Source organism: Lontra canadensis, unplaced genomic scaffold, assembly GCF_010015895.1.
Source record: "Lontra canadensis isolate GAN:19392208 unplaced genomic scaffold, GSC_riverotter_1.0 scaffold125, whole genome shotgun sequence".
NCBI classification, from domain to species: Eukaryota; Metazoa; Chordata; class Mammalia; order Carnivora; family Mustelidae; genus Lontra; species Lontra canadensis.
In genome coordinates, this window is record NW_022631119.1 from 4,150,314 (window position 1) to 4,170,168 (window position 19,855).

At 54.2% G+C, this 19,855-nt stretch overlaps 1 protein-coding gene across 1 annotated transcript in view; it reads left to right on the forward strand.

The window, feature by feature from the left end:
• The window catches only part of SIPA1L3 (signal induced proliferation associated 1 like 3), a 230,045-nt gene that overhangs the window by 171,257 nt on the left and 38,933 nt on the right, over positions 1-19,855 (forward strand). Inside the window, exons 11-15 of the mRNA XM_032842051.1 lie at positions 841-1,092; positions 2,066-2,203; positions 10,972-11,099; positions 16,881-16,999; positions 18,367-18,794. Of these exons, the coding sequence (XP_032697942.1) occupies positions 841-1,092; positions 2,066-2,203; positions 10,972-11,099; positions 16,881-16,999; positions 18,367-18,794 (1,065 nt within the window). The remainder of the gene's footprint in view (positions 1-840; positions 1,093-2,065; positions 2,204-10,971; positions 11,100-16,880; positions 17,000-18,366; positions 18,795-19,855) is intronic.

Here is a 19,855-nt window from a genome sequence, read left to right on the forward strand (position 1 = left end):
CTGAAAGTCCCCTGGGCTCCAGAGGACCCAGGAGAGCCACAGAGGCTCAGCTCGCTGAGGGCATGAGTGCTTCCAGGCTGAGGGCCCCCAGCTCTGCTCTGGCATCTGCTAAGACATGGATTTTGGGAGCCTGGGGCACTCCCCCTGGGCTCGGAGCCCCCTCCTGTGCCACACTGCACGAGGGATGGAGAATGCGGGCCGTGGATCACCCAGCCTCAAGCCAGCAACACCGCGGCCTGTGTGCCAGCCTGGTCTGGGGGGAGTCACAGGCCCTTCTGCATCTATTTCAAGGTTCCGGATTTCGTGGCTTTTTTTTTTTTTTTTTTTTTTAACCACCCTACAAAGTAGGTCACCTGCTCCTCTTCCATCTGCCTTTGAGCTTCTTTGGAACAAGGCAGATACTATCCTTTGATTCTGAGGGCATCCGCCTTTCTGGCCCCCCCCCCCCCGAGTACCGCCGCAGGGGGGGTGAGTGGAGGGGGAGGCTGAGCCATTCCATGGAGGACACTGGTCCACTTGAGGCCTGGGTCAGGGAGAAGGGAGAGGAAGGAAGACGAAGGGAGAGCAGGGAGCTGGTGAGAGAGAGAGGAGGAGGTAAGGAGAGAGGGCCAAGCGGGCAGAGCCTCCGGGGTGGGCCCTGTCCTGGCTGACTTCTCTGAGTTGCAAAGTTTCAGACCAATTTAAAGGGCACCTACTCGGCCTTTAAAATAGGCCCTCGTCGTCGTTGAGATTTGGCCGGGAAACCCAGCCCAGAGTGACCAGGCAGCGCTCTCTCCTGGGCAGCAGGCATGTGTGCTGGGGGGCCAGGGCCCTTCTGAATAACGAAGTTTTTCTTCCCAGGGGGTGGCTGGAGACTTATGACATGAATACCTCGGAGCCCAAGACAGAGCCGGAGAGCATGCCCCCCGGAGGCCGGCCCCCCTACCGCAGCAACGCTCCCTGGCAGTGGAGCGGGCCGGCCTCCCACAACTCGCTCCCAGCCTCCAAGTGGGCCAGCCCCAGCGCTCCTGGCCACGCCCAGTCCCTGAGCCGGCCCCCGAAGCAGACCCCCATGGTCCCCTTCCGGGAGCCCCAGCCCCTGCACAGCAAGAGGTAAGGACTGATGAGGGGGCCACCCCGTGTCCTCCCGTCTGCATCCCGCTTTTATCCCAATTCTCCCTCCTCCCTCTTTTGTCCAGTCTCTTTCTCCTCCCCTCCTCCTCCTTATGCTTCCCTCCCTCCCTTCCTTCCTTTGTTTCCTTTTTTTTTTTTTAATTATGTCAGTCGCCATACAGTACATCATTAGTTTTTGATGTATTATTCCATGATTCGTTGTTTGCAAATAACTCCCAGTGCTCCATGCAATCCATGCCCTCCTTAATGCCCATCACCGGGCTCACCCGTCCCCTACCTCGCTCCCTTCTAAAACCCGAAGTTTGTTTCCTGTGAAGTTTTCCTTATGGGCCTCTTCTGTGAGGGCTCAGTGCTGGGGAGCTTGGTATCTGAGGTGGGAAAGCCACACCACGTGTGATGGAAACTATGTATTGTTTGAAAGCTCAAGGGACTGATAAGCACCAACTCCAGGGTAGTGATCACTTCCGGGTGGAGGCAGGGAAGGGGGAAAGCCCACAGGCAGGCGTGTTAGGGGTGCTGCCATTCTAGTTCATGGGTTGGGGGTAGCTTTGGGAGTTTATTAGGATGGTGCATACCTTACAGACAAATCGTCCTGTAGGTGGTATATATTTTAAAATAAAGAAAAGTTGCTAAATGAAGGAATGAAGGAAATGAAGGAATCCAACTTGTAGAGGTGCCTTCTTGCTTCCATGGCCCCTGTCGGGCCTCTGTCAGAGCCCCAGAAGCTGAGGGGCAGGCACAGCCGTAATGGGAGAGGGAGGCCAAGGGCTGTCCCCGCTCTCGGGCCCCACCCTTGCTCTCCGCAGCTCTCCCTGCATCCTGATGGGTGCATGGCCAATGAAGCAGATGGGATGTGGTTGGGCCCAAGGGAGAGGTCTGTCTTCCATCCTCTGAGGCTGCTGGTATCCTTAACTCATCCTTCCCTCTGCCCTCCCTTCTGTTTCTGTTGCAGGCCTGTCAGCTTCCCAGAAACCCCTTACACAGCATCACCAGCAGGGGCCGACAAAGCCCCTCCCTACCGGCAGCCTTCTGGGAGCTTCTCCACCCCCGGCTCTGCCACCTACACGAGATACAAGCCATCCCCAGAAAGGTCAGAGTCTCTTCCCTCTTAACAAATTAAGGAATCTATGAGAGCTGGGGATCCTTCTTCCCCAGGAAATCCACACACCCTGCAAGTTTATTTGCCATTTGATGGGGTTTCTGGATCCCTGAAGGTCATCAGAGGACCTCCAGGAGGATTGGCTATTTTTTTTGTTGAGATTTAGGGCCGAGCTCCTCTGGGCACGACTCACCGCCGGCTTTTCTCGTAGCAGGATTTCTGCTGGCATACTCTTGACCTGTATCACTTGCTTAAGCAAGACCATTTGCCTTCTGGCATGGCCACTCAGAGATCTCTCCATCTCCTAGTCCATGACTCCGTGGTGCCGTGTGCCCTTGGTCCTCCAGGATCCTTGTCTCTGTCGGGGCAGCCCCACCATCCCCCCGTCCTCAGGCCAGGGCCGTGGGCTTCCTCCTGGATATCTCCCTTCCTCCTCCCCCCACTACAAACCATCCATTTGGCCTCCTGAACAGCTAGCTCTGCCCCCTACCCCCTCCTTTACCCCCCAGTGCCCCACCCTGGCCACCTCCCTGAGCCCCCAGCCTTCGTCCCAGCTCCTATGGCCCACCCTCCACTCAGCAGCCAGGGGGATCTTTCTATATGCAGCCATGTCTGTCTCCTGCTTCAGACCCTCCCGCGTGTCCCACAGCCCTCAGGACACAGCCTCAGTGCCTCCGTGAGGCCCTGCCTGCCTCTCCAGCCTCGCTGGCCGCTTTCGCTTCCCCGGGGAGGCTGTCTGAATTTCAGAGCCCGCCTCCGTGTTCTCCCTCTGCCTACATTTTCTTCACACTCTTCACCCCACACTCCCCCGTCCTGCCAGCTTGAGCACTGATGCTCCTCCTCTGGGAAGCCTTCCCCGAACCTCCCCCGGCATAGATGAAGGGCCGCCACTGTGTCCCTCAGTTCCCTGTGTGTTTGCGGACCGTGGCCTTGAGCACTCTTCGTGCCGTCAGCCAGGTCAAGAGTGTGTGTGCTCGTGTGTGTGCGCTCATCTTCAAGCTCTGGGGCCTTCCCAGTGCGTCTTTGTGTGACCCTCATGCAGCACAGAGGCTGACCCTGGTAGGTCTTTGGTGTCTATTTGATGAAAGGATGGGTGAGTGCGGGAGTTGGGCTAAATGAGACCTCCTGCTGTCAGAGCAGGGATCCGTCCACTGATCTCCAGTGTGCCTCAGGATCATCCCAAAGGGGACCTGGAAATAAGCATTTGCTGGTACCTCCCCCCCCGCCACCTCAAGGCTCCGACTTGGTAGGTCTGGAGAGTAGAACACACAAGGCTGATGCTGCCGGTCCAGGGAACACATGGCGAGAGCCACTGAGCTAAACCGTTGTCAGATCTCAGCCTCCACGTCAAATAGGGGAAAACAGACTTCCTCTTCCGGCTCCTGGCCACCACCATTCAGCTTTCATTCAGCAGGGGGTCTCAGGCACTGTTTGAGGTACTCACTCGCTGGGGGCTCCTGTGGACAGTGCCGCTGGCTGCGGTGAAGGGAGCGCCCCGGATATCATTTGCACCCCAGTGAGAGCACTGATAGACTAAGGCCTGGAAGAGGGAGCCCAGCCCAGCCCCAGAGGTCTAGGCTGGCTGCCTGGAGGAGGCAGCGTTTGAACAGGGCTTTGAGAGGTCCCCAGGAGTTTGCCACAGAAAGGAGGGAGAAAGACATTCTGGACAGAGCAGAGGCCACAGGCAGGGAGTAAGCAGAATGGTGGAATGCAGGAGGAATGGAGAGGAGTCTGGGGTGTGGAGGCGCCTGGGTGGCAGCAGCGGCCGAGGCTGGAAATGGCAGCCGGTACCCAGTGATTGGCCAAGAACAGAGGTGGTGGGATTGATGTTACTGATAAATCCAGGGGGCATTTATTTTTTTCAAAGTCTTGGGTGTCCCTTCCCTTTATTATTAATTTTTAAACTTTCTGAAATAATTGTAGGTTCACAGGAAGTTGCAAAGAAACGTGCCGGGAGCTCCACGAACCCCTCACCCAGCCTCCCCCATGCAAATAGCAAAGCAAGACATTGACATTGGTACAGTTCATAGAGCTTATTCAGAATTCACCAGTTGCACGTGGACACGTGTGTGTGGTGAGTGTGTGTGGCTCTGTGCGGTTTTGTCACATGTGTGCTGTTGTGTACCCACCACCACAATTTGTACACTGTACCTTCCCTGCAGAGTTCCGTCCCGCTACCCCTTTAGAGCCACACCGTCCCCTCCCCCATACTTAATCTCTGGCAACCCTTAATCTGCTCTGCATCTCTAACTCTTGCCATTTTATAACTGTTATATAAAAGGAATCACACAGTATACATCCTTTGGAGATTCTTTTTCACCCAGCATAATTTCCTCGAGGTTCATTCAAACCCTTGTGTGTATCAGCAGTCAGTTCCTTACTGCTGAGCTGGATTCCATGGTCTGGAACTAGCCCAGTACGGATAACCAACCATTTGCCCTTCAGAGGATATTTGAGTGGTTTCTGGGCTTGGGCATGTTACAAACATGCACCTTCTGAACATACATGAAAATAAATTTTGCTTTCCCTGGAACAAATGCCCAAGAATACAGTTGCCTGCCAAGATACGGAAACAGCCTAAGCTTTCATTGACCGATGAATGGATAAAGAAGATGTGATATATATACAAGCCATGGAATGTTATCCAGCTATAAAGAAAAGAAGTCCTTCCTATGGATGAACCTGGAGGTTATTACACTTAAGTGAAAGAAATCAGACAGAATAGGACAAATACTGGAATGGTGTCCCTTATACGGAGAATCCAGAAAAAAGTTGTTGAACTCCTAGAAAAGACAGAATAGTATGGTGGTTGGCTGGGGTGGGGGAAGTAGGGAGATTTGGGCCAGAGGGGACAAAGTTGCAGTTACGAGATAAGTAAGTTCAGAAGATCTAACGTACGTGTAGGCATGGTGCCTCAAGTTAATAATTCTGCACCATGCGTTTGAAAGCTGCTAAGAGTAATCTTCAGCGCTGTCCCCAAGACTAGGTGACTCTGTGTCAGGAGAGATGGGCTTGTTAACTTGATTGTGGTTATTGCTTTGCACTGTGTACATCCATGTATCACTGGTTTTCACTATAGTTATTCTGATAGGCAGGTAAGGAGGTCTCGTTGTGTTAATTTGCATTTCTCTAAAGGCTGATGGTGTCCAGCATCTTTCCGTGTGCTTATGTGCCAACTGTGTATCTCTCTTTTTTTTTTTTTAAAGATTTTATTTATTTATTTATTTGACAGCGATCACATGTAGGCAGAGAGGCAGGCAGAGAGAGAAAGAGGGGAAGCAGACTCCCTGCTGAGCAGAGAGCCCGATATGAGGCTCAATCCCAGGACCCTGAGATCATGACCTTAGCTGAAGGCAGAGGCTTTAACCCACCGAGCCACCCAGGTGCCCCAACTGTGTATCTCTTTAGGAAGTGTCCATGCATGTCTTTTGCCCATTTTCTAACTGGATTCAACAGTTTTCAGCTTTGGAGAGTTCTTTGTATATACTAGACACGAGTCCTTTGTCAGCTGTGTGACTTGCAAATATTTTCTCCCCGTCTTTATGTTCTTTCATCTCCTCAGTAGGGTCTGTAGCAGAACAAAGGGTGTCCACTTTGCCGAGCTCCAAGTTACATTGCTTTCCTCTGAGGGTCCGCATTTTTGGTGTGAAGTCTAAGAATTCTTTGCCTAGACTGGGGTCCTGAAGATTTTTCCTTTTTTTCCCCCTAGAAGTTTTATTTATTTATTTTTTTAAAGTAGGTTCCACACCCAGCATGGACCTTGAACTCACAACCCTGAGATAAAAGAGTCGGATGCTCCAGCCACGTATCCCTCGATGTTTTATCGTTTTGTATTCCGCATTGAAGTCCATGATCCATTTTGAGTTCATTTTTACGTAATGTGAGAGGTTTAGGTTGACGTTACTTGTTGGCCTACTGACGTCCAGGTTGCTCCAGCACCGTTTCTGGGAAAGGCTCTCCCTCTTCCATTGCATCGCTCTTGCTGCTTAAAGCAGTAGATCACTGGAAGAGGAACTCAGTTGACATGTTTGTGTGGGTCTGTTTCTGGCTCCCCTGCTCTGTTCTGCTGAGCTATGTACGTGATCTTGGTGCTCCCAAGCACTCCACAGGTGGGGACTTAATTATCCCACGTGACAGAGTGGGGGTAGCAGGCTCCATGAATCCCCTTGGTCAGGGTCACTCTTCCAAGAAATGGCCAAGTTGGGACAGGAACCCAGGCCCATGCGACTCTGGAGAGCAGACATTGACCTGAGCAAGACTTGTCCTGACAGAGGACTCTGAGCTTATTCTCCAAATCAAAGTGAGATACACGGTCCCTCCTGGGGTCCCAGCCCCACGGTGATACTTCATCTCTGTCAACATCAGGGTCCCGAGTTTGGCAAAAGGGTGCTAGCATGGTGCATCCCCTCCAACCTCAGAAGTGTCATTCACAGCCAGTCACCAGCCTGTGCCAGGAGGCCCAGGAACCGGCCGAGGCTGTGCCAGTGGCCTTTAGTCTTAGGTCCTTTCCCCTTTCCCCTCCGCATGGCCGCCCCATGCCATCCTGGAACCTGTGGGAGCCCAGCCAGACATTCCCACCCAAACCTGAACGTCCCCTGCTTGGGACTCCTCTGTCTCCTGCTGTCTCTGGCAGGCCTGCTACTTGCCAAATTCATCAAGCTTGTAGGGTTGTGGGGGGTCTGTATGCACAAAATCTGTCCCAGGGCCCATCTTAGATTCTGTGGGAGACAGGGTGGTAAGATGGCCTGCCCTCTGTCGGCCCCGTGAGCGTGGGCCAGTGTCTTCACCTCTCTGCACCTTGGGTTTGCTCCCGTGTAAAATGTCTGTCCCCAAGCAGCACTGAGAATGTTCCCGGAGGAAAACGCTGTAGAGCACTCAGAACTGGGTCTGGCACACAGTAAGTGCCAGGCCCAGTTAACATTTATGACCGTTACTGCCCCGCGAGCGCCTGTCCTGGCGGCTGGGGGACAGAGGCTGGCAGATGACATCCCCGTCCTCAGGAATTGGCCACCCTTTTTCACAAAGTGAGCGAAGCACCGAACTTTGTATGGAGCGTTAGGACAGAATAACACGCCCAGCGCAGCAAGCCTGCCTGGCTGGACTGGACCCCAGATGTTTGCTCACTGGACCAGCTGGCTGGCCTTCTTTTTTTTTCTTTCCCTTTTTTTTCTGCCAGCTCTATAGAGTGGTACATTGGTGAGGGGGCATTTGACTGCAGGACAGAAAAGCTGACTCGAGAAGGCATGAGGCATTAAGGGAATGTGTTGTCACATAGTAGGTCCACAGGTGGAGCGGCTGTAGGGCTGGTGAATTCTTCAGGGAAGACCTCAGAGACCTGGTTCCACTAGTGACTCATGTTGGCTCTTGGTGCCCCAGGCAAAATCAGTGCCCTGTAGAAAAGGAGGGAAGAGCTTCTTTTGGTATCTAAGAGGAAGGGAGCTGGGTCTTTTTGCCTCCCCCTGAACCATCCCCTTGCAGGTCACATTGGACCCCGCACGACTATCTTCAACTGTCAGGATTTACTCAAGTTGTATGGTTGGGGGGTGGCCACCACAGGGGACCCTGGGCTTCCTCAGCAGAGACCAGGAAGGTTAATGGTTGTTGGTGTGGTGGCCCATCATGGCTATATCATCCATCTACCCTCTCCCTGGTCATCTGGGAATTCACCCGTGAGTTGTCCCATCAGTCCCTGTGGGAGCCTGGCAGAGTAGGCTGGAGCCCTCCCCTCCAGAGAGGCTCTTGCCCACGTCACATCTGTCTTGGTACTCTGCTCTTTGGCCACAGAGGAAAGTACCATGCTCAAAGCCAGCACCCTGGTAGCCCAAGCGGGCTGAGCCAAAGGCACTCCCTGCCTGCCTGCCCGGGTCGGTAAGCACAGCAGCTTTTCCCAGATAGTGCCAAAAACATCAATGAGTTTCTCACTGAAACCCAAACCCTTTATATCTGATGTGGTGTCATCTTCCAAGAAAAGATAGAAGACATTAACATTTCTCAGATGAGCTTGAGGACAGCTCTGGTCTTTTCCTCTGGGAGTTTTGCCCAGAGCCGTGCATGCTGAGGTAAAGAACGGGTCCAGATTTCCAGTCTCTTGTCCATGCCTTGGCTGTGATCGAAATGGCCCCAAATGGGGACATATCTGCACCCCCAAAGAATGGGCAGCATAAGCCAGTCAGTTTCCCTCAGGCTCACAAGGTTTGTTTGAGAATTATGCAATTGCACAAAATACAGATTGTCTTCATGCAGGACAGTAGCTGAGCGATAGAGCCTGGTGAAACCCTTCCAGGTACAGGCGGTCTATCGTTAGGATTAGGTGTAGCTGCCTACAAGAGGAAACAATGACTCGGACAGGACATGCTGGCAGAGACCTGGGCTCCCTCACCCGAGCTCTGCCGTCCTTGGCCTGTTGCTCCGCGCTCTTACCGTGGCTGCTGGAGCTTCAGCCTTGAGGAGGAGATGAGGCAGAGGCACCCACAGCACACTGGCAGATATTTCCTGGAAGTCACACATGACGCTTTCATCCCCACGGCCAGAACTGCAGGAGAGCCTGAAAATGCTGTCTGTTAACCGGTTACATTGCGGCCCTGGATACGGCCGGGGTTCTGTTACGGAGGCAGAAGCCGGGACTGGACACTGGGGGAGCTTCCACTCGGGCCTTGTGCTGGCTGACCCCAGCGGCCACGGCCATTTTCCTTCGGCACGCAGGATTTGATCCAGACATCTTGAGAAAATGGAATAAACACATCGACCCTTGAATTCCCTGCCGTGGCAACTGGGGCCGCATTACCTACCAGCAGTTGGGTGACCGATAAGTCAGTATTGTGCATGGCTGTGCATTTTCTTGTTTTGGCCCTGTCTTCCTTGCCTGGAGGGCTTAGAGGTCAGGGTTTGGGCAGGTGGGGAGAAACAAGTTTTTCCTCCTTCCACCCCCACCCCCCACCTCCCCACCCCCACCCCCCTGCAGCCCAGTAGACAAAGCCTAGGGGTTCAGAGTTAGTCTTTGTGGAAACAGCCCCGCCTTGAGGCTGGCAGGACGACCCTGGAGTTGCAAGTATAGACAAAAGGAACCAAATGAGAAATCACAAAGCCAGCTCTATTAATGGGAGACTTGTTAAGTCTTCTGAGGTCCAAGGCCTGTGTCAGTAGGGCACTTCTGACTGCACATAGCTAGGATCCGGCCGGCTCCAACACCTTACAAGCGTATTCTCTCCCAGAAAAGGAGTCTCAGAAGTAGGTCAGGCTCCGGGAAGGGTGGCTCTAGCATTTCGGCCACAGTATCAAGGCCCCTGTCCCTCCCACCTCTTGTTTTCTGCCCTCAGTGGCGGCCACCTCCTCAGGCTGGCGGCAGGAGGGCAGCAGCAGCTCGTGGTGTTCTGTCTGGCCCCAGCGACACCTGGGGGAAGAAGAGCAGCTGTCCTTCCTCATCCTCTCTCTGAGGACCCGGGAAACTTCCTGGAAGCCCTCCCAGCACCCTTGCCCCGTGTCGGTCACAAACACCCCAAAACATCAGTGGCTTAGATCAGCCAAGGTGTGTCTCGCACCCACACTGGAGGCAGCTCCACTTCTGATTGGCAGGGGACCCCCTGGGACCCCGGCTGCCCGGGCAGCCTCCAAGTCACTTCCTCACAGCTCCCGACAAGATCAGGTGTAGCCCCGACCCAGCCTGTCGCAAGGGGCTGGAAGTGCGGTCCCACTGTGTGCTTGCCAGGGGGAGGGCCAGGTGTATTTTCTGAGAGTCATTGTGGCTCTTCTATTCTTTCACGTCAGATTAGCCAAAATTGAGTCCTTTGCCTGTGTCTGAACCAACCCCAGGCAGGGAGAAGGGTTTTGGTCATGATACCTCTGATCTGAGGCGGAATGGATGTTGGACCCGCCCTTAGGATTCACCCCAGGGTGTGGAACCGCAGGGAGAGCTTTCTGACTTCTGCCAGTTTCTCCTCTAGATCTCAGGCCTCCCTGCTGGTGAACAGAGCCAGCCTCCGGGAGAATCCATGTTCAGGAGATAACTTCGGTATTTCTTCCGTCCTACAGTCCTGTGAAGTAGAAGGTGTCATTATCCCATTGTTCAGGTGGGGAAACTGCAGCTCAGGCTAACGAGCACTTGCCTGACCAAGGTCATGTAGCTAGGAACGGATGAAGCTGGGGTTCGAGCCCCACTCTGCCTCATTCTGGAGCCCAAGTGTAAGCTGCTCTCCTGCAGCTCCTTCCTCCAACAAAGGGACAGGCACGGAGTCCCGGCCCACTGGCCAGTTGTCACAGCTGTGTCTGCGTCAGCCTGAGGCTTAGGGTTGGTCTTCTGAGGAAAGGTCTACCGCAGCTACCTCTCGACAGTTGAGGGAGACTGCAGCTCAGGGCTGGGAAGGGACTGTCCCCGGCTGAGAAAGGGGCCAGGCCTCCTGTGCCTACAGATGCTTCGGCCCCGAGACAGGCCTGCGAGGCGGGGCTGCTAACAATAGCTCACCCCCACTCACAGCTAAGAAACAAGCCCCCTGAGGAAGCTGTGGGTAGGGCCTCCACCCTGGTGGCTTCTGCCCCTGCTTCCCCGGTGGACCCCGCATCACCCGCGCTCCCTGGCATGCTTCCCAGGCGAGACTCATTCCTGACCGTCCACTAATAGCACGTTTCCAGGATTACTCATCTAGCCTCCCCTCCATGCGGAGCCTCCAGTGTGTTTAAAACCCCCCCAGGGAGCAAGTCTCTGGCTCAGGTGGTTTTTGTCACGCCAGCCCTTCACCCTGTGCTTGCCTCCCACTCCCCTGCAGGTATGCGGCCGCCCCACACCCACTGCTGTCTTTTGACCCCCACTTCAGCCACGATGGGATGTCCAGCGGCGACTCCTCCTCGGGCGGCCTGACCAGCCAGGAGAGCACCATGGAGCGTCAGAAGCCAGGTAGGGCCTCCCCAGGCCGGCTGCGCCTGCCCGCCTGGCCCAGCGGGACCGCTTCCCATCTGCCAGGGGACACCCCTCCTCCTGTAGGCAATGGATAGAACACAAGAGGAAGCCGCTGGAGCCGCACACGAGATTAGGGAGGTCACCTGAGAAAGCAGCAGGGACCTGGGAGCCCGATCCTCCTCCATCCAGACAGGGCATCGGCCGATGGCATTCGCTCAGGAGCCCGAGTGCAGATGTGTGGTGCGGAGGTGGCAACCTCCCAGGGAAACAGCTGAAAACGGACTAAAATCGGAGCTGTCAGGGGAGCAGAACCAACTGTGTTCTGAGGATTTTCTTTACATAAAGCTTCTTGTGCTCGCTTCCCACTGTCGTGGCTATACGGCCAATGCCGAGACCAGAGCCCCAGTCCTCAGTGTGCAACGGGGATAACACATCCCAGAGTGAATGCCCCACACCCCACCCCCCAGGCGAGAGGCCCACCTCGGCCAGCCTCCCAAAGCCCCCCAGGCCCCTCCCAGTCAGCACCCCCAGAGGCCACCCTGCCCGGCTTCTCATGGCCAAACTTAGTTCTGCCTCATTCTGCATTTCACATATATGAAGCCTACCCCTGCTGGCTAGACGCATCATGTGTGCGTGTCTGGCCTCTGTCGCTCAGGGTCACGTTCTCGAGCGTCGGCCTCGTGCTTGTGTGGAACAGTGTGGTTTCCGAGGCGTATCCCATTATATGAACAACCCACAGCTTATTAGTCCGTGCTGGACATTTGGGTATTTCCAGCTGGGGATGGCTTAGAATGGTGCTGTGGGGGATATTCTCGAATCACACTTCGGTGGAGTGTCTGCCTGGGAGCGGAGCGGCTGGGTCACATATTGAACGTTCCAAGAAGCTGCCGCACCTTTCCCCAGAGTGACAAACTATGTCACGCTCCCACCAGAGACTGGAGCGCCTGAGTTGCCCCATGTCCTCACCCACCTTTTCACTTCGGCCATTCTATAAGTGAGCTCCTAGTGGCATCGCCTTTTGGTTTTAATGTGCGCTTTTCTGGGGCTCAATGAGACCGAGCATCTTCTCGGTCTGTTTATGCTGCTTTGTGTGATGATTAATCGTGCGCATGTACACTTAGATGAAGATTTGACGTAATTCCACACAACAAACTTGTAGACCCTCCGAAGCCTGAGAACTACTAGATAAGTGGGTGGGTTCAAAAGAAAAGAAATCAGTGAATTGTCCAAGAGCATTGACATTAGAGGGGGGAGGCATGGAGCTGTCCTCTTAGACGTTCGAGAATTTCCAGGCAGCCCGGGGGATGATCACGTCAGCATGTCACCAGCTCCCTCAGGGCAGGGAAGCGTTTGCATGTCCCAGGATTAGTGGCCTGGGAATTCTTGGAACCCCAACCCCTGTGGTTCCCTTCAACCAGGGAAAATTGTTGAACTTCGGGCAAGCAGGCCTCACTCTCCCTTCTGCTCTGGGGCCTGCAGACTTGGCTTGCTTCCCTCGGTACAGCCCTGCCCGCCACTGCCACTGCCCACCATTCTGTGCTCTCTGCTGCAGCACACATGGGTCTGCATCTCTTTTTCCCCACCCCTTTCAGAAAAAGAAGAGCGTTTCATGGTGGTCTCATGACACCAAAGTGTAAAACGGGGAGGATATTTTTCCAGTGTTCACCCAAATAGGGTGTCACGGAAACTCCCCATTGTCCTTCCCTTCTCTCTCCTTTCTTAGAGCTTGGTTCCCCATTCACTTCCTTGGGATTGTTACAAGTTAACTTAATAGCAGCCCCCCCAGCCACAGGAATCAGGGCAGTCTGTGTTTAGAAATCGTCATGAAGCCTAGAAACTGCTCAAGACGTAGAGACAAGGCAGTTCAGGTTGGGGAGCACCAGCCACCATGACAGACATGGGGAATCACCCAGATCAGAGGACAGTAATCATAGGTACAGCAGTATGATTCTGCATATGTGTTAGATGCCTGGTGCTATACTCAGTACTCCCTGTCCTCTCTCTCTTTTTTTTTTTTTTTTTTTTTTTTGAGATTTTATTTATTTATTTGACAGACAGAGATCACAAGTAGGCAGAGGGGCAGGCAGAGAGAGGCAGGGAAGCAGGCTCCCCACCAAGCAGAGAGCCTGATGCAGGGCTCAATCCCAGGACCCTGAGATCATCACCTGTGCCGAAGGCAGAGGCTTAACTCGCTGAGCCACCCAGGTTCCCCTCCCCGTGCCCTCTTATTCAGTCATCTCAGGAAAACGACATAGTGGGTACTTGATACAGCCCCGTCTTAGAAGTGAGGAAGGTGAGGCCCAGGAGAAGGTAGTCACTGGTCCGAGGTCTCTGCTGGTACCTCCGTAATTGTGATGGAACCAAGACCTGTTGGGTGCTAGAACCCCTCAGCCCCCAATGTCCACAGACACCACCCATGGCCCCTCACCTGCCAGGTGTGAGCATTTCTCTGGCTTCAGAGCACCCAGGCTGGGAAGGTGGCCCCTGGGTCACCAGCTGCCCCGAGTCAGCCGAATTCATGTCTGTCACTTGCCCAGCATAACAAGGCGGAATCATTCTAGCAGGAGAGCCAGGAGGTCATCAGGGGCTGGTCCAGAGACCCAGTGAAGGGTTCAGTTACCAGGGTCTGTGAAGGGCAGAGCGGAGGCCCCTGGGATAGCCCAGGAGGGAAGGAATCTAGCCCTTCATCCCTCTGTTCATTTGACATGTTGCTAATCATAAACTCCAGACTGGGCACCAGGGGCACACAGTGGGAGCCAGAGAGGCACATTTCCTTCCTTCTTGGAGCCAACAGGCTGGTGGAGAGAAAGACAACAAATGGGCACACAGTGATAAATGCACACAGGAATGCTAACAAGTGGAAACTATAATACAGTGCTGAGAAAGAGATGGTCAGGGTTTGGGGGAATCTCTGAGCAAATCATATTTCAGGTGAGGCTAGAAAAATGCAAAGGAGTCCGCTGGGAGGAGAAGATTCAGGGGAAAGAGAATAGTCAGGGTATACCAAGGTAGCCGTGAGTGTTGGAGGAACAGTAATGAGGCCTGTGGCTGGAGAGGTGATAGAGGCTGAGGTCAGGGAAGTGACAGGGCTAGAGCCTGTGGGGAGGTCTCTGTCTCTGTCCTTTGCTCAAAGTGGGATAGGGGCTTGGTCCTTCCAAGCAGAGGAGGGATGGGATCTGACTTGGATGTTCATAGGGGCCTTCTGGCTACAGATTCTTGTAGGGTAGGGGTGGGGTGAGGGAGATGGGCAGGTTCTAAAGGTAAAGTTGACAGAATTTCCTGATCTTCTACATGGATATGGGAGGCGGGAGTCAGGGGTGATACCGGGGAGCCACGTGGACTGAGCAGGAAAGACAGTGAGCGGTGCAGATTTGGGGGGAGATAAGGAGTTGGCTTTGGCCACGTTCAGCAGGAGGCGTTGAGAGGCAGCTGTATAGACAAGTCTGAGGTCAGGAGTAGTCCAGGCCGGTCCTCTCCCAGGAGTAGTCTGGGAGAATGGAAATCACCAGTGTAACAGGTGGGAGTTGAGGCTGGATGCAGCTACTGTGGGCTCGGCTGTAGAAAACATGGTCTCCAGCATGATCCGGCCACCTCCCAGGAAACCAGTACCTCCTAGGCCTGTGGGATGCTCCACAGAGGAAAACCGTCTCTGAAGGTGGCAAAGGTGGATGAAGTGGGCAGTCTCCCCGCCACCATGCGGACAGAACACCCTTGGCTGTGCCAACCAGGCTGTTCTCTGAGGTGGCCCTGAGCACTCCACCCAGCGCACCCAGAGCAGGAATCTTCCTGGCCAGGAACCTGAGCCCACAGTGCACTGGGGCTGCCTGGAGGCAGCAGAATGTGGTCGTGAGCTCAGGCTCCAACAGGCCCTGTGGGAAGTTCAGAGTCGGCCAACGTGACCTCAGTGGTGACCTCATCTGTCCCGGCTTCAGGTCCCTCCTCTACAGTCCCTCCTCTACACCCTAACTGTCTTTCCTTCCTGCATGATTTGGGGGCCCAGTGAGATCACTCCTGCCCAGCCCTCTCAGCACAGGCTCCAACCCATCATTAAGAGAATGATGATTCCTGTTTTGGAAGCATGTACTCTCCATCGTTGCCAGTGTTGTCCTTGTTGGGGAAACACAGAGAGGGTGCAGAGGTGATAGCACAAGTCTGAGGCCCTTTTTCTGTGACCTTGGACTAGGTATGTAACCTCTCTGAGTCTTGACATTCTTCATCTTTTAGAAGTGATGTAATATCCACCCAGCGGCATTACTGGGAGGACTTAGTAAGGGAATGTGTGCAAAGCAGTTGTGGTAATACCTAGCACAGGTCATGTGCATATAGTCATCTTTATTACCATTATTTTCAATATAGCAGTGATCAAAAGTGTGTGGGCTCTGGGGTCAGACCACCAAGGCTCCAGTCCTCTGTCCTCTATCCGTGCATTCGTGTTTGGTAGATACTAACTAGTCCTCCCCTGAAGCTGTACAGTTTTTTTGTCTGTTTTTTTTTTAAGGTCAGTTGCAGAGTTGAGGCACATTGACTGCCTGGAAATGTAGACTCATTTACACCCACACCAGCTGTCCCGATTTTAAACCTATTTTACCTTGGAACCAGCAGCTCCAGTTGTGGAGTTCTATCCCAAAAGAGTCCCACACTTGCTCAAGGGCCACCCTAAAAGTGTTGTAAGGAAGAACTAAAAACCACCTGAATGTCCATCAGTAGGAAACTGGTGGCTCAGTGGGTTAAAGCCTCTGCCTTCGGCTCAGGTCATGGTCTCAGGCTCCTGGGATCGAACCCCGAATCAGGCTCTCTGCTCAGCAGAGAGCCTGCTTCCCCCTCTCTCTCTCTGCCTGCCTCTCTGCCTACTTGTGATCTCTGTCTGCCAAATAAATAAATAAAATCTTTAAAAAAAAAAAAATGTGGCGTCAAGGAATGCCTAGGTGGCTCAGTCAGTTAAGCCGCTGCCTTCGGCTCGGGTGTTCCCAGGGTGGTGCCCTCATGATCCCAGGGTCCTGGGATCAGTCTCGCATCAGGCTCCTTGCTCGTTGAGGAGCCTGCTTCTTTCTCTGCCTCTGCGTGCCACTCTGCCTGCTTGTGCTCTCTCTTTCTCTCTCTGACAAATAAAGAAAGTCTTTAAAAAATTATATTAAAAAAAAGTGGCATCCATTCACATGATGGAATGCTGTACAGCCGTTAAAAACAATGTAACTTTATGTTCGGTTACATGAAGATAATATTATGAGGCTGTAAGGTCAAAAGCAAGTGTAAGTATAGTGTAAAGGGAGAAGTCACATTGTAGGACCAGGCTTAGTGTAATTCCCTTTTTGTTTAATAATATAAGTTATGCCCATTTAACCAGCAAAGGATTGCTACCTTGTGTACATAAAGAACACTACTTGCCGATAGGATAAAAGAGGTCAATCCCATGGAAAAAGAGGAAAGGGAAATGAACAGGTAATTTGCAAAGTAGAAAATTCAAATGGCCAGTAAGGATGAAAATGTGCTCAACCTTCTCTGGCAGTGACAATGGAGGATAGTCCTCAGGCTTCAACAAATTAACCCATGTGAAGCTCTAGGGTAGTGTCTGGCACATACTAAGTGCTTAGTAAGTATTTCATTACTGAGTACTGTTATACCCCAGGACATAAGTTGATGGGGCCCTGATCCTGTGGGAGCTGAGCAGACAGGCTGGCAGAGGGGGTGGGACCATGTTTAGGGCCAAATTCCTCAGGTGGACTCAGGCCAGGGCTTGAGTCACCTCTAACTGATGATATGTCTCCTGTCTTCCTGCAGAGCCTCTGTGGCATGTGCCCGCCCAGGCCCGGCTCTCCGCCATGGCTGGAAGCAGCGGGAGCAAGCAGACCTCCAGGCAGGACACAGCAGGCAAAGATTCCCCCAACAGACATTCCAAAGTGAGTCTGGGCCTCACCTGCCTAATCCCGGGGAGCCAGGGCCTCAGGAGCCGGCTGCCTGGTCTCCCTGACCGCTGTGGGCTGGGCGGTGTCACGGAGTGTGGGCCTCTTAACGCCACACGTGAGCACCTCCTCCATCTCCACCTCCCCTGCTCCAGCAGAGGTCTGGAACCAGCCAGTGAGCCTCTTTCCAAGCAGCGATTCTAGAACCCAGGCTCGCTGTCCCTCAGGGCCTCAGAGCCCTCTTCCTGGACCCTGCCTCTTTCTGGCAGGTTGGGTGGGAAGAAGAGAGGATCAGGTGGAAGTCTCTGTAGCCCACAAAGCTGACTTCCCAGTGGGAACAGTGAGCAGGAAGCAGATGAACACATACGTTCTGTGACACCAGGAGCTGGTCTTCTCTGTGTGAGAGAAACAGAGCTCAGTTCAGGGGAAAGAGAGCATCAGGCACTGCTGCTGTAGGGTGAGGTGGTCACTGAGGGCCTCTGGGGAGGTGATGAAGCCCTGCGTGAAGTAGGGGGCAATCCACAAACACACCCGAAGGAAGAGTGTTCCAGGCGGAAGGAGCAGCTGGTGCCGAGGCCTGAGGTGGGGGTAGGCCTGACCCACACAGAGAACAGTCAGGAGGCCTGTTGGGAACAGAGGGATCAGGCAAGAGGGTACAGATGAGGTTAGAGGCCAGAACGTGGGGTCAGATAGCGCAGGGTCTCTGGGAGGACTCTGGCTTTTCCTGTGAGTGAAGTGAAGCCACAGGAAGGTTCTAAGCAGGGAAGGGATATGAAACGGGGCAGGTGTTCACAGCCTCCCTCTGGCTGTTATGTAGGGAACAGACTGAGGGCCGGAGGACAGCAGGGAGGCTGTTGCCGTGGTGCAGTGGGAGGTGGTAGTGGATGGGCCCGGGGTGGAGCCAAGGAGGACCAGAGGTGGCGGGTCCTGGGTCCCCTTTGAAGACGCAGGCCACAGGATTTGCTGTGGGGCTGGACATGGGTGTGAGAGCAGAAGCAGGGTCCAGGGTGACTCCAGGACTCCTGCTTGGGGTGGCTGACAGGATGGAGATGCCTTAATGAGGCGGGGAAGAGATGGATCCGGGAGGGAAGGCCAGGAACACAGCTGTGTGGGTTGAGCCTGTGCTATGGGCGGCACCTTGCACATGTAATGTCGCGATGCCTCCGAGCAGGCCCACGAGGCAGGTTATCAATGGCCCAATTTTACAGATGTGGAAACTGAGGCATGGGAGAGCTCTGTCACTCACCCAAGGTACCATGGCCAAGAAGTGTGGGAGCCAGAGCTTAGGGGTGGGGAGGACACCGGGAGGGGAGGTCCGTGCCCCGGCTGTGGAGTCTGGGATGACACACTGTCTCGCCTTCCAGGGGGAGCCTCCGTACTCCAGTCACTCCAGCAGCAACACCCTCTCCAGCAACGCATCCAGCAGCCACAGCGATGACCGCTGGTTGGACCCCCTGGACCCCCTGGAGCCAGAGCAAGACCCCCTCTCCAAGGGGGGCTCCAGCGACAGCGGCATTGACACCACCCTCTACACCTCTAGCCCCAGCTGCATGTCCCTGGCCAAGGTTCCTCGGCAGGCCAAGCCACACAAGCCTCCGGGAACCATGGGCCTCTGTGGGGGCGGACGGGAGGCCGCCGGGCGGTCCCACCACGCAGACAGACGGCGGGAGGTCTCACCGGCTCCTGTGGTTGCTGGCCAGACCAAGGGCTACCGCCCGAAGTTATACTCCTCAGGCTCCAGCACCCCGACAGGCCTGGCAGGGGGGAGCCGCGACCCGCCCAGGCAGCCTAGGTAAGGCACTGCTCCCTACCCCGGTCCTTCAGGGAGTCCTGACCACCATCCGCTCTCCCCACAATCCTGACAGTGGGGTTCCCTCCCTACACACAGGGTCATAGGCGGATCGCTTACACACTAGTTTGCTTCCAAAGTCGGGAGGCTCGTGGACCACCCACTACAGCCCATCATTCAGCCCTCACGTACCCTGGGTGAAGGGAAAGAAGCCCTTGGCTGTCTGCTTCATCTGTCTCTGGTTCATTCTGACCCTCGGTCTCTGTCTGCTTGAGACTAGTGGTTTTATGCTTTCTGAGGGTAATTGTACATGTTAGGGGGGCCTTTGGTTGGAGGTAACAGGACATCTGATCCACAGTGGTTTAAACAAGTAGAGGCTTCACAGGCCCCTGATGGGAAATCCAGAGGGCAGAGCCAGGTTGCTACTGCAGCTCAGGGAGGGCCTCAAGGCCTGGACCCTGGGTCTTCGTGTTTCACTATTCTTACCCTGCAAGCTGCAACTTCCTTGTCTGATGTTTCCGTGGTGCCCGTGGGGTGCATGGAGGATCACTTCTTGTAGCTCCCTTTCTCTGGAGAAAGCAAGAGCTTTCCCACAGGCCTTTGAGCAGGTGGTCATGAGGAAGTCTGAGAGATCACGGTTTAGCCTTCCAGCCCTTGGAGGGCTGTCGAGCACAGACTGCAAGACCCCAGTCAGAGTTAGTTAGTTTGTTTGTTTGTTTGTTTCTTTCTTTCTTTCTTTCTTTCTTTCTTTTTAAGATTTTATTTATTTATTTGATAGAGACACAACGAGAGGGGGAGCACAAGCAGTGGGAGTGGGAGAGGAAGAAGCAGGCTTCCCGCCGAGCAGGGAACCTGATGGGGGGCTCGATCCCAGGACCCTGGGATCATGACCCGAGCCAAAGCCAGACGCTAAACAACTGAGCCACCCAGGCACCCCCAGTCCAGAGTTTCTGATTCAGTAGGTCAGAGTGGGGCCTGAGAATACGAATTTTGTTAAATCCCTGGTAGATGGTGATTCTGCTGGTCCGGGGACTACGCTCTGAGAACTACTGGTGGCGAGGCAG